General features: G+C 46.9%; 2 protein-coding genes across 2 annotated transcripts in view; one reads left to right on the top strand and one right to left on the bottom strand.

Moving 5' to 3' along the window:
• The window catches only part of LOC141215629 (protein kinase C-like 1), an 81,035-nt gene that overhangs the window by 57,108 nt on the left and 9,704 nt on the right, over nt 1-14,223 (bottom strand). The window lies entirely within an intron of this gene.
• LOC141252813 (elongation factor 1-alpha, oocyte form) lies at nt 900-4,079 on the top strand. The gene is made up of 7 exons (XM_073670570.1): nt 900-1,132; nt 1,210-1,389; nt 1,956-2,252; nt 2,477-2,627; nt 2,912-3,168; nt 3,416-3,650; nt 3,894-4,079. The coding sequence occupies exons 1-7, from the start codon at nt 989-991 to the stop codon at nt 4,013-4,015; spliced, it is 1,386 nt and encodes a 461-aa protein (XP_073526671.1). The 5' UTR covers nt 900-988; the 3' UTR covers nt 4,016-4,079.

Consider the following 14,223-nt stretch of genomic DNA (forward strand, 5'->3'; position numbering starts at 1 on the left):
TCCTACTGAAGCCCTGAAAAACGGGATGAAAAACGGGAGTCAGGCCTATCTGCCAAAGAGGCCATTGACTTTAATGAAGCAGATGCAGTGATTTTGAGCGGTGTCTCACCTTATTTTTGGCAGTGTCCACCTTTTTAAGGGAGGCACAAAAACGCAGTTGACCATCTAAAAAAGTCTGGACACTGCCAAAAATGAAGCCAGACAGAGCACAAAATGACTCCATCTGCCTCATTAACGTCTTTGCCCCGTCTGTTGATTTGCCTGAATCCTGTTTTCAGGGCTGCAGGAGGAATCTCTGACAGAGCCACTGATGTTAGAAGCATGATGTGAATACAGACTAATATCGCGCGTCTGCATATGGCTGTACGTTTTTGGATTAAAACAGCATCAAAACTACATTGAGAAAAATGCATGTTTTTCAATGCATTTATTCGCTGTGCAGGTTCCACAGTAAAAATAGGTAAAAAATGTTTCTACCATAAAAAGCTGATTACGGCATTGCAAAACTGACATTTTCATATGCAGCTTTATCCTATTTAACTGCATCATGTGAATTAAGCGGTTCCAGCTGATTGGCCATGATGGGATCCACCAGCAAGAATATAATGAGTAACTGTAAAAATAAAGTAGGTGATTACATTTCCTGCAGGCGCACCATAAGTGCAGCTCACACCTATAGAAATGGAGGTCACAAACCCCATGTGAATAGTGACGTATCAAGAGATAATCATAGAATACTGAAAAAAATATCAGAATAGGTCTAATAAAAAAAATCCCATTGTTAGTGCTGCACCACAATAACAACTGGGTGGGCGTGGCCGAAGTCTAATCAACCCATTATCCAATCAAGCCGCTCTACCTGCATGCGCTAGGCTCGCTATTGGTCGTTCTTTAAACCCCGCCCTCCTTGAGCTCTTTAAATGTCTGGCGCCGCCGCGCTCTTCTAACCGTTCCGCCTGCTCGGGACCTGTGCACCGCAATCACCGCCATGGGGAAAGAGAAGATCCACATTAACATCGTGGTCATCGGCCATGTCGACTCCGGGAAATCCACCACGACCGGCCACCTGATCTACAAGTGCGGCGGCATCGATAAGAGAACCATCGAGAAGTTTGAGAAGGAGGCGGCGGAGGTGAGTGCTGTGGGCGTGAGGCTATGGCGAGGCTTCTTACATGGCGTGCACCATATAACCTTACTGCTGTGTTACAGATGGGCAAGGGCTCCTTCAAGTATGCCTGGGTACTGGATAAGCTGAAGGCGGAGCGTGAGCGTGGCATCACCATTGATATCTCACTCTGGAAGTTCGAGACTGGGAAGTACTACATCACCATCATCGATGCCCCAGGGCACCGTGACTTCATCAAGAACATGATCACTGGCACCTCACAGGTAAGAACTGTGCCAAGCAGACGGTGGGCTGTGATCATTGCTGGTGACATGCCGACCTCCAGGCATCCTAGTGGGTCATTACTATCTGTACATGTCCATGCCACCTTATGTACAACCAGATCAGACTACAGCTGGGGCCAGAGTGGTTGCTGGAAGTGTGCATTGTATTAGAAGCTTGATTACTGCTATATATTTTCACTTTTAACTATCCTAAGATCTGTTCAGTGATCAGGGTTGTGGAGCCACACCAGATCTAGTGATCATGTTATCCCTACAGACAAGTATGCTCTAAGGCTTCCTTAGTTTGGCTATGCATTAAGGTGGGGATATGTCCTCACTTTCCCTATTGATCCTTGGGTCCCCAGCATTGCCATGACTTATAATTCCTGTAAGGAGTCTTCCCACTCAAACAGCTTGTGGCACATTCACTGTCTGTCTTGTGCATGTTTGGCTCTTGCCATAGCTCCTATGAATGCATTTTGCCACTTGTGCCAGGCAGTGGGTGGATTACTCTGATTCTTGTGTACAATACTGGGTATTTAACATTGTTCCTAATATCTCTACAGGCAGACTGCGCTGTCCTTATTGTGGCTGCAGGTGTGGGAGAGTTCGAAGCTGGAATTTCTAAGAGCGGACAGACTCGTGAGCATGCCCTTCTTGCCTTTACATTGGGAGTTAAACAATTAATCATTGGTGTGAACAAGATGGATTCCACTGAGCCTCCATACAGCGAGGGCAGGTTTAAAGAAATAAGCAAGGAAGTTTCTGACTACATTAAGAAAATTGGCTACAACCCGAAAGGGGTTGCTTTTGTACCTATATCTGGCTGGCATGGAGACAATATGCTGGAACCTAGCAGCAAGGTAAGGATCTCACTATATTAAATGCTGTTAAGTCACTAAGACATGTGTGATTAAGATGCTTAACTTGATTAGGTTGCCACGATTAACCAGCTTGGGCCTAGTACTCGCTATACCCTTCCTTAATGCTCCTGATCAAACAGTACTATTGAGATGTCTGCCTGGAGTGATATTTGCAGATCTGCCCAAAAAAACCTTTATCGATACAAACTAACTTTGCCTTTTAGATGCCCTGGTTCAAAGGCTGGAAGATTGACAGAAAAGAGGGAAATGCTAGTGGAGTTACCCTTTTAGAAGCACTGGACTCAATTATTCCCCCATCACGTCCAGTAAACAAACCTCTACGCCTACCCCTGCAAGATGTCTACAAGATTGGAGGTAAGTTGAAGGAAACAATGCTGAGGGTCACATTTAAAGGATCCCTTCTCTCTACCCCCCCCCCCCCCCCAGCACTGTTATATGAATTTCAGAAAACCTTTTAAAATACAAATCAAGCTTTGAAATTCATTGGACTGCATGTACTATGGCTAGTCCTTTCTCCTGCCATGTCCTTTTAAATCTTGCACACTGGACCAATTGTGCTGTGTCCCGTTGTGTACAGCCCATGACCTAACAGATTTCTGTAAACATATGATGTTAATATGGGTTTTTTTTTCCCCCAGGAATTGGAACCGTTCCAGTGGGTAGAGTTGAGACTGGAGTCTTGAAGCCAGGCATGGTGGTAACATTTGCACCTGGGAATGTAACAACAGAAGTAAAATCTGTTGAAATGCATCACGAAGCTTTACTAGAAGCTGCACCAGGGGACAACGTAGGCTTTAACGTTAAGAATATATCTGTTAAGGATGTTAGAAGAGGCAATGTTGCTGGAGACAGTAAAAATGACCCACCAATGGAGGCTGGCAACTTCACAGCACAGGTACGTTAAGATCTCTACTCATAAATATTCAAAAGCTGGCCTAACATTTCTTGGTACTTCACTTAAAGAGTAGCAGTCTTGCTTTTATTTCAGAGACCCATAGCGCACCACTCGTGCTTCAGTTGAGAAACTAAAATTAACTTTTGATCACTATGTAAATAAGGCTAAACCCAGAACTTTAGGCCATAAAGCATGGTGTGAACATGCCCTAATGTGGAATCTAACATGGCTTTGCTTGTGTTTTCAGGTCATTATCCTTAATCACCCAGGGCAGATAAATGCTGGTTATGCACCAGTTCTGGACTGTCACACTGCCCATATAGCTTGTAAGTTTGCAGAGCTGAAGGAGAAAATTGACCGTCGATCAGGGAAAAAAATGGAAGACAATCCTAAATCCTTGAAATCTGGAGATGCAGCCATCATTGTAATGATTCCTGGCAAGCCAATGTGTGTGGAAACCTTCTCTGAATACCCTCCCCTTGGTAAGAAATGTGCAAAAGTTCTTTGGTTAAAATTTGCTTTATTTCATTAACACATTGGGTATTAAGTTAGTTATAAGGATCAACCAGTTACTAAGTGGTTAAACCAAACCTGCCAGTAGTATGGCATTTAAAGCATGTGTGGCGTACTATTAACCCTAGCTCTGGTGGGTCACTTGACCTACATGTGGTGGTGTATTGGCTGTCTAATCCATCTAAAATTCACTAATGTTCACTACTTTCTAGGTCGCTTTGCTGTTCGTGACATGCGGCAAACGGTGGCTGTTGGTGTCATTAAAGCTGTGGACAAGAAGGCAGCAACTGCTGGTAAAGTGACCAAGTCTGCAATGAAGGCTGGCAAGAAGTGATGTCTTTCTGGGAGAGAAGAAAGTAACTTATTTTTTTTTGTTTTGCTGTGAAGTTGTTTAATAAATGTGCAAAGTTTAACTCTACTTGTGTCCTGTGTGAATTGTCACATGAGCTATTAACTAGCTTATCCTTATCGGTTATACTAAACTACACTTAAGGGTTTGCCTGACCAAATTGGACCAGGTCCCAGTGCACACACTGAGCTGCAGGGATTTGCTGACTTCTGAGCCAGGACGGTATGTTATACATACTCCTTGCCAGGGCTTGTCTAATGGGTGAAGCCTTGCTCCATAAACTTGTATAGAGAGGTTGTGCCCACTGGGCTATGGCCAGGAGTATGTATTATGCATACCTACCCTCGGTACTGGCTCAGAAACCAGCAGATCCCCCGCAGCTCATGCACTAGGGGATTTGTACATCTGTAAACTTATCGATTTGGATGGACCACATCCTTTACTGGATGGGTACCTGTGAAATTAACTCTGAGCCTATCAAGAACTTAAAACAGCCTCTCTACACTGATTTGAGATGCTAAAAAAAAAAAAAAACTTGTCAAACGACATGATTCCTAAATTAAAATCTGACTTCAGCATGCAAGCATCGGACAGCGCATCACATGTGCTACCAGTGACTTGCATGTTGTAAGCTGCCATCTTCTGGCCAGCAGCATGTACTGCAGCGCATAGACTCGCATTCAGTTGACATAAGAGCTGGTGACTGTGGCCCCCCCCCCTTCCCACACACCATTACACCCCTATGTAAACCCAGCTGGAGCTACATGCAACATTGCCATGTCTTACAGATTACTGTTATGCACAAGCTGCATAATGTCATAGCAAATGTTTTTTTGCCAGTCTCTACAACTGGCAGGTCACAGATCAATGAGTCTGATTCTTCTCCCATGCCTGCTGTGACAACCTCCAGGACAAGTGGACCCTGTCAAGTATCTGCTAGGTTGCATATCTTGGCTGTGACACAAGTTGCCATGTAGCCCTAACCTAAAACTTGCTCTCAAACAAACTACTTAGAAATGGTGAGCGGGAGGTTACCACTCACTGTAGCAGAGTGGTAACAACAGCTGGTTACTAAGTGCGCATGTGCCCCTAGTAACCTGCTGTTTATCATGGTTACCAGCCTGATCGCTAATCACACACAGCGATGTGTGCTGACCAGCGGGAGGGCAAAGACCAAAAAATGGTCCAGGACAGTGATCAGTGAGCTCACAGCAGGGGCCTGATCGCTGCAAAGTGTCACATAGCAACATCGCTGGTGAGGTCGCTGTTGCGTCACCAAAACCATGACTCAGCAGCGATCTCGCTAGCGATCTCGCTATGTGAGACGGGGGCTTTAGATTCTCTTGTAACGGGTAGTGCCACAGGATTGGAGGATAGCCAATGCGGTACTGATATTTAAGCAAGGTAAGAAGGTGGATCCAGGTAACTACCATCCAGTAAGTCTGACTTCAGTAGTGTGCAAAGTTTTTGAGGGCATCAGATGACCTGCAGAGTTATATCACAGAGAAGAATATAATAAATGATCCGCACAGATTCATGAAAAATAGGTAGTGTCTAACCAACATGTTGGGTTTCTATGAGGAGATAAGAGCAAATCTGGATGTTGATAATGCAGCTGATGTGATTTATCTGGACTTTGCAAAGGCATTTGATACTGTACCACATAGCAGCCTTATACTGAAGCTACAGAAGCAAGGACTTGGGGGAACTATATGTAGATGGGTAAGGAATTGGCTAAATGACAGGAAACAAAGTTGTCATAAATGGTACGTTCTCTAAATGGGATATAGACTGCAGTGGGGTGCGGCAGGGATCTGTACTAGGACCAATTCTCTTTATTAATGAGTGATGAGAAACTCCAGCACCTTCTCCATAGCCATAACAAGAAATATAAAGTTAAAACGTCAATCTTATTGATTCCATTAAAAAAAAAAAAACACCATGTGTAAGGCAAACTGCGCATTTCGAACCAAACAAGGGTTCTTAATCATCGGTTAAAAAGCTTGTTTAGCTTAGAAAAACGACACCTCAGAGGGGATCTCATTTACATGTATAAATATGTGTGGTCAGTACAAAGGACTAGCACATGACTTATTCCTTCTAAGGACCAGGGGGCACTCATTACGGGTGGAAGAAAGGCGATTCTGGCACCTGGAAAGGGTTCTTTAACCCCTTTACAGCCCATGCCATATTAGTATGCACATTTGCGTACCCCCCGTTCAGTGAGGGCTGCTGCACTGAGCCCTCACTGAACTGAGCACATGTCAGCTGATTCTTACAGCTGACATGTGCCCGCAACAGCCGCGGGTGGAATCGCGATCCACCCGCGGCTGTTAACTTGTTAAATGCCGCTGTCAATCTCCGACAGCGGCATTTAACGCGCGCTTCCGGGTTGCGCGTCATAAGCCCTGCCCATCGGCGACCCCATCACCTGATCGCAGGTCACCGATGGGTGGGCATGACAACCCAGGGTCTGCAGCAGACGCCTGTGGTTGTCATGATCTGGTCGCTATGAGCGCCACCTAGTGGTCAGCGCTCATAGCACAGGACCATTTCAGCTGCATGCAGGGGATCTGCTGGTCCCCTGTATGTAGCAGAGCCGATCAGACAACTGCTGCTTCTAGTCTCCTATGGAGACTATTGAAGCATGCAGTAAGTGAAAAAAAAGTTTTAAATATTAAAAAAATATAAAAGTTTAAATCACCTCCCTTTCGCCCCATTCAAAATAAAATATAAAAAAAAAACCTACATAGACATATTTGGTATCACCGCGTTCAGAATCGCCCCATCTATCAATATAAAAAAAGAATTAATCCGATCGGTAAACGGTGTAATGAGAAACAAATTCTAAACGCCATAATTACGTTTTTTGGTCACCGCAAAATTGCAATAACGGGCGATCAAAACATCGGATCTACCCCAAAATGTTATCAATAAAAACGTCAGCCCGGTGCGCAAAAAATAAGCCCTCACCCAGCCACAGATCCCGAAAAATGGAGACGCTACAGGTCTCGGAAAATGGCGCTATTTTTTTTTTTACCAAATTTTGGAATTTTTTTCCACTAAAATATAAAATAACCTATACATGTTTGGTGTCTACGGACTCGTAATGACCTGGAGAATAAGAATGGCAGGTCAGTTTTAGCATTCAGTGAACATGGTAAAAAAAATAAACAAACAACTGTTGTATTGCACTTTTTTTTGCAATTTTACCACACTTGGAATTTTTTTCCCGTTTTCCTGTACACTATATGGTAAAACTAGTAATAGCGTTGAAAAGTACAACTTGTCCCGCAAAAAATAAGCCCTCACACGGCCATATTATCCAAAAAATAAAAACGCTATGGCTCTGGGAACAAGGGGAGCAAAAAACGAAAAAGCAAAAACGACAAAACCCAAGGTTGCGAAAGGTTTAAAGTCAGAGCAGTCAGACTGTGGAATGCGGACCACAAAAGGTAGTAATGGCAGACATTATAACAGCTTTCAAAAAAGGGCTTGATGATTTCCTCGATACAGGTAACATTGTGGGTTACAGTTAAATTAGACAAAATGTTAAACTTATAGTTGTACATTTGATCCAGGGTTCTAGGACTGATTGCCTTTCTCGGGGTCAAGGAGGAATTTTTCCCCGTGATGCTAATTGGCTGAATGTGCCCTGGGGTTTTTGCCTTCTTCTGGATCAACAGATTTAGGTAGAGGGATTTTAGTAATACCTTTATTAGAATCATAAGAGTAATACAAAAAATAAAACTAATTGAAAAAAATATAAACTGGTTCATTTGTAATAGTGCAGTAATAAAAATGGTAATACATTTGTAAGTCCTAGTCCCAGTAAATTAGTGTAGGGAGTATAATTTGTGGAGAAAGGTTGAACTCGATGGACCTAGGTCTTTATTCAACCTACGTTACTATGTAAAATTGATACCAATAAAAACGTCAACTCGTCCCGGAAAAAACAAGCCCTTACATGACTGTCGGCCAAAATACGGAAAGATTATAGCTCTCAAATATGGTGATGCAACAACCAAAAAAAAAGTGTCTTTTAGTGTGTGACAGCTGCCAAAAAAAAACAATATAAATCTGTTATTGCTGTAAATGCATCGACCCGAAGAATAAAGTCGTCTAATCACTTATACCGCATGAGGAAAAGCGTAAAAAATAAATAAAACCAATTCTTCACCTGCTGTTGATTTTTTTGATTTTGCCTCCCAAAGATCGCAGTAAGGCTCGGCTCATATCTATCCTGCACTCTACACTGAGTGCTTACACTGGGGTTTCTGTGTAAACCTCTGAAATACGTGATTGACGGAACCCCCAGCGGAAGATTCCCTATAATGAGGCAGATGGAGACACTGTGAATGCAGTCTGATCTATGATCCTCCGGTGTCCTTTTTAGGAGTGCATAAAAGTGCGGTCCGCCACAGTTTTGTGCACTTCTGAAAAGAAGGAAAACACTGAACAGAGGCCACATGGAGTCCAGAGTAACTCTGCTGCCTCATTACAGTGAATGGACCCCTCGGGGGTTTCATCTGAATCACGGCACTCTGAGATTTAAATGGAAACCCCAAAGTAAGTGCTCAGCATAGAGCGCAGGATAAATGTGTTCCAAAATGTTATGTAAAATGTTCCCAACAAAAGCTTCAAATCAATCCACAAAAACAGCAAGTCCCCACTCAGGTGTGTCATCTGTTAACGGAAATATAGGGGACGTCCACGTTACTGGTAGCAGAAAGACTCTGGAAAAGCGAAATGGCTCCTCGCCCCCAAAATAAATCCAGTGAATTCTGCGCTCCCAAATCCAAATGCCCCTCTCCCTTCAGAGCCCGAGTGTGCCTAAACCACATTTAGCATAGACATATTTGGCAGTATGGCTAAACTGTACTGTACAGCCACATAATGGGTATTTCTACATTAAGCAGATTGTGGGACAAATTTTTGTGCCATTTTTACCCATTTCCCTGTGTGAAAATTAAAATCTGGGGCTAAAAGAAAATGTTGGTGGTAGAAATGTAATTATTTTTTCTTCACTGCCCAATGGTATAAAATTCTGTGACCCACCTGTAATGTCAATATGATCACTGCCCCCTTAGATGAATTCATTGAGAGGTGTGGTTTGTAAAATGGGGTTCTGATGTTCTAGCACCTCAGGGTCTCTCCCAGTGGGTCATGGCATACACAAACCATAACAGTAAAAGACGTAGTTACTTACCGGTAACGGGATTTCTCGGAACCCATGACGGCACCACGGAGAGAGGGGATATGTCATTCAAGGACAAGAAACCTACAGATAAAAAGGGCGGCACCTCTCTCCCGCATCAGTTGGTTTATAGAGCATCGAGAGGACCGCCAGGTTAGTAACACAAATTTTTACATTTATATATATATATATATATATATATATATATATATATATATATATATATATATTTTTTTTGAAAAAGGAGCTTGCCAGACACACCCTGTGACTATACAAAGGCAACAATCAAATGTGCGCACCCATGTGTGAAGGGAGGGAATGTACGGGTGCCGTCATGGGTTCTGAGAAATCCCGTTACCGGTAAGTAACTACGTCTTTCTCTTTCCCCATGACGGCACCACGGAGAGATTTGCAGAGAAGTGTGGATTAGGGAGGGACCACCGCTTCCAGAACCCTTCTGCCAAAGGTAAGGTCTGAAGACGAGGTTAGATCTAGCCGGTAGTGTTTAAAGAATGTGGAAGGAGAAGACCAGGTCGCCGCTCTACATATCTGTTCGATAGAAGCCCCAGCCTTCTCCGCCCAGGAGGCTGCCACTGCCCTAGTCGAGTGAGCCTTTAGGCCCGCAGGCGCGGTTTCCCCGCTTGAGGCGTAAGCCAGGGAGATGGCGTCCCTTATCCACCTTGCCAGGGTGCTCTTGGAAGCCTTCCGTCCCTTCCGAGATCCCTGGAAGCACGCAAAGAGAGACCTATCCTTCCTACACTCTTGTGTGGCCTCTAAGTATTGTATAATGCACCTCCTGACGTCTAAGATGTGAAGGGTCTCTTCCCCCTTGTTTTTTGGGTCTGAACAAAAGGAAGGGAGGGTGACCTCCTGTGACCTGTGGAAGAGGGATCCCACCTTAGGAAGGTACGCTGGGTCAGTCCTAAGTGTCACCCTATCTTCTAGGATTTGCGTAAAGGGGGGCCCTGCTGATAAGGCTAGTATGTCACTAATCCGACGTGCCGATGTGAGGGCTACTAGAAGGGACGTCTTAAGGGACAGGATTTTAAGAGACGCGTCCGCTAGAGGTTCAAGGGACACCTGGTCAGAGCCGAAAGCACAAGATTTAAGTCCCAAGGAGGCGCATTCCAGGAGGGGATGGGCCTGGACCTATGGGATGCCCTGATGAACCTGGAGACCCATCTATCCCTAGCCAGGTCGCAGTTATACAGGGCTCCCAGCGCCGCCACCTGAACCTTCAGAGTGCTTGTGGCCAACCCCTGCTCCAACCCCTTTTGAAGAAACTCCAAGATAGCAGTGATGGTGGACTCCCCCACTACTTCCGACCCCGTGAAAGAAAGAAATCTTCTCCAGGTTTTACCGTAGAGTTTGGTAGTTACGGGTTTCCTACTCTGCAGTAAGGTGGAGATTAAATTGGGGGAGAACCCTCTATCCCTCAAGAGCGCCCTCTCAAACTCCAAGCTGTCAGGTGCAGGTTTGCTACCTGTGGGTGAAGGACTGGTCCCTGGGACACCGGATCCGGAACTTCCGGAAGGACCCAGGGGTCGGAAGTGGACATTATCCTTAGCCAGGAAAACCAAGGCCTCCTTGGCCAGAAGGGGGCGATCAGGATCATGTTTACCTCGTCTTCCCTGATCTTCCTCAGAACTGCCGGAATGAGAGTAATCGGAGGAAAGGCATACGCTAGCTGGTGGTTCCATGGGATCGAGAAGGCATCTAGCGCCGCTGGGTTCCCCCTGGGGTCGATCGAGCAGAACGTGTCCACTTTTTGTTTTGCCAGTTGGCGAATAGGTCTATGGAGGGGTGCCCCCAAACCCTCGTGATTTTGTCGAACACTAGCTGGTTCAGCTCCCACTCGCCCTGTCTCAGCTGGGTCCTGCTCAGGAAGTCCGTCGTGACATTCTCTGTCCCTTTTATGTGGAGTGCCGATAGAGACTCTAGATTCTTCTCTGCTACCCGGAGGATGGAACTTGACACCCGTAGAAGAGAATCGGACCGGGTACCCCCCTGGTGATTTAGGTATGCCACCATTACCCTGTTGTCCGAAAACACTCTCACGTGGTGCCCTCTTAGCGTGTCTAGAAATTCTAAGAGGCCATACTTCACCGCCAGAAGTTCCTTCATGTTGGAGGATACCCCTTCCAAATCCTTCGACCAGACCCCCTGAGCCACTTGGTCATTTAGATGAGCCCCCTGGGGCTTGCATCCGTCGTTAGAATCTGAGATACTGGTATTGCCCATGGGACGCCTCTGCCTAGATTGTCCCCCTCTGTCCACCATGTCAGGGAAAGCAAAGTTTTTGATAAGGTCAGCCGACCTTCTAAGTGCCGTCAGTGACCTTTCCGCCCCCAAGATCTCCCATTGTAAGCCCCTGGTGTGCAACTGAGCCCAGCGGACCCCCGGGATGCAGGCAGTCATGGAGCCTAGGAGGGACATTGCTCCCCTCAGTGTCATATCGGGATGGTTCTTCACGTAGGACACTCGGGCCATCATGCTTTGGATTTTCTCTGCCGGGAGACGGCATTCCTGACTCCTTGAATCTAACAGGATACCCAAGTACTCTTGCACTTGATCTGGTTCCAGCCTGGATTTTTTCAGATTCAGAAGCCAGCCTAAACTCGTCAAGGAACCCATGACTTTTGCTAGATGGTCCTTGCAATGGCTGAACGAGTTGCCTATAATAAGTAGATCGTCCAGGTACGGGACTATTAGGATATTCCTCTCCCTGTTATGCACACGCCCGGGCTAAGCGGCGTGTGCGTGTGATTGTAGTGATTCCACTGGACCGTGCCGGAGAGTGAATGCCTGGAGGGGCGTGACTAAGTATTCACCCGATCCGACCAGGGTCGCACGACGGCATACGACGCCAGTGCACCAAGGAGGAACCGAGCAGAGGGACCAGGTGCTACTCCAGGACAGACCCCGGACACGGCTGTTGACCCACACTGGGGAATACAGGAACAGGCTGGTAGGCTGGCACACAGACTGGTGGGTATAGGCAGGCACGACTGGTATGCAGGCAGGCGGGTATGCAGGCAGGGGGGTAAAGGCAAGCACAGCTAGAGTGCAGACAGGGAGGCACTAGCAGGTAGGAACACAGGCGGGATAGGACCCAGTACACACCGGGACTCAGGAACAATACAGGCAGAGGGTTACAGGCAAGCACAGCTAGAGTGCAGACAAGGCTGAGCAGGGAGGACAGGGCTCTGTTCACACGGAACAGACAGGAAGGGAAAGACAGAGCCAGATACTCACACAGTACTTGCAGAGACAACAAGCAGGAGTTAGGTACGAGTTCAGACTCTGCAGAAAAAGGAAGGGAACGGACATAGAGGCAAAACAGGTAAAGGACAGGAGAGAGTTCAGACTGGAACTGAGTGTACGGAGGAGACCGACACTGCAGAGGGATACAGGAGCGGGTCTGGGAATACGGCCCCCAGAGAGGCGGAACGAACAGGCAAGGAGCGTGTTCAGACAGGACAGACCAGACGCAGGAGCGGGTCTAGGAAATCGGCCACTAGAAGGCGGAACGAACAGGCAAGGAGCGTGTTCAGACAGGACAGACCAGAGAACACAAAAAGGACACAGTTCAGACACGGGAGCTGAAACCGCAAAGCAGGAGACATACAGGACTCAGTTCAGACACGGGAGCTGATACCGCAAAGCAGGAGACATACAGGACACAGTTCAGACACGGGAGCTGATACCGCAAAGCAGGAGACATACAGGACTCAGTTCAGACACGGGAACTGACACAAAAAGCAGGAGACAAGAGACGGGACCTGGCACCTTCAGAGTGCAAGCACACACTGAAGGAAAACACTATGCTCAGGCAGGGATAGAAGGGAGCTGCTGAGCTATATACCAAGTGACAGACAGCAATAGGCTGAGGACGCACAAGGGGTGTGACCCACAGCAGGTACAAAAGGCAGGAAGTGATCGGGCGCCGCCCTTAAGCAGCAGAAACAGACACAAACAGACAGCATGGAGGGAAGCCAGAGAGACATTCTGGACAGGAGATCAAGTGCGCCCTCTTGCACAGTGGGAGATGGACCACCATGCAAGGACGCCGCCAGGTATGTTACAGTACCTCCCCCCTTACGCCCCCTCTTCTTCAGGCCTGCCAGAATCTTCCGCAGGGAATTCGAGGACCAGTCGTTCACTGGGTTGGAGGGGGACAGAGACTTGAGGGTAATCTCTGCTTCGAGGTACATCTTGTCAAGCTCACAGGAAAAAATAGACGGGTTATCAGGTACATAATGAGGAAAAGTCACTGTCTCTTTGTTATCTGGTGGTATCCCGGAGGATTCAGGAAACAACTGGAGGTCCTCCGCCGGGTCAGAAGAGTGCAGAGGCTCAGAGAAAACAACTGCTTCAGAGTACACTAGGTCGGACTCACTGGAGGAAGCAGGCGAGGTATCGGGTACCGAGTATAGGAAAGTCTCTGTCCATTCACCACCAGGTGGCACCCCGAAGGGTTCTGGAGACAGCTGGCGGTCCTCCGCCTGGTCAGAGGGGTGTAGAGACTCACGGGTAACCTCTGCTTCAGAGTACACTAGGTCGGACTCACTGGAGGAAGCAGGCGAGGTATCGGGTACCGAGTATAGGAAAGTCTCTGTCCATTCACCACCAGGTGGCACCCCGAAGGGTTCTGAACACAACTGGAGGTCCTCCGCCTGGTCGGAGGGGTGTAGAGACTCGGGAGTAACCTCTGCTTCGGAGTACACTAGGATGGACTCACTGGACGAAGCGAGCGAGGTATCAGGTACAGAGTATAGGAGAGTCTCTGTCCTTTCGCTACCAGGTAGCACCCCGAAGGGTTCAGGAGACAACTGGAGATCCTCCGCCTGGTCGGAGGGGTGTAGAGACTCGGAGGTAACTACCACTTTGGGGTACCCATTGTCAGGCTCACAGGACGAAGCGGACAAAGTATTGTGTACCGGGTGTAGAGAGGTCTCTCTCCATTTGTCATCGAGTGGTATCCCGGAGGGTTCAG

This window comes from Phyllobates terribilis, unplaced genomic scaffold (genome assembly GCF_046119375.1).
Source record: "Phyllobates terribilis strain yellow unplaced genomic scaffold, ASM4611937v1 Scaffold_2__4_contigs__length_985480577, whole genome shotgun sequence".
NCBI lineage: Eukaryota > Metazoa > Chordata > Amphibia > Anura > Dendrobatidae > Phyllobates > Phyllobates terribilis.

Bases quoted from the DNA above. Each gene is read 5' to 3' on its own strand.
- LOC141252813 (XM_073670570.1), top strand. From the start codon at position 989: ATGGGGAAAGAGAAGATCCACATTAACATCGTGGTCATCGGCCATGTC. The intron at 2,253-2,476 runs GTAAGGATCTCA...TTTGCCTTTTAG, and splicing joins TGCTGGAACCTAGCAGCAAG to ATGCCCTGGTTCAAAGGCTG. The intron at 3,169-3,415 runs GTACGTTAAGAT...TTGTGTTTTCAG, and splicing joins CTGGCAACTTCACAGCACAG to GTCATTATCCTTAATCACCC.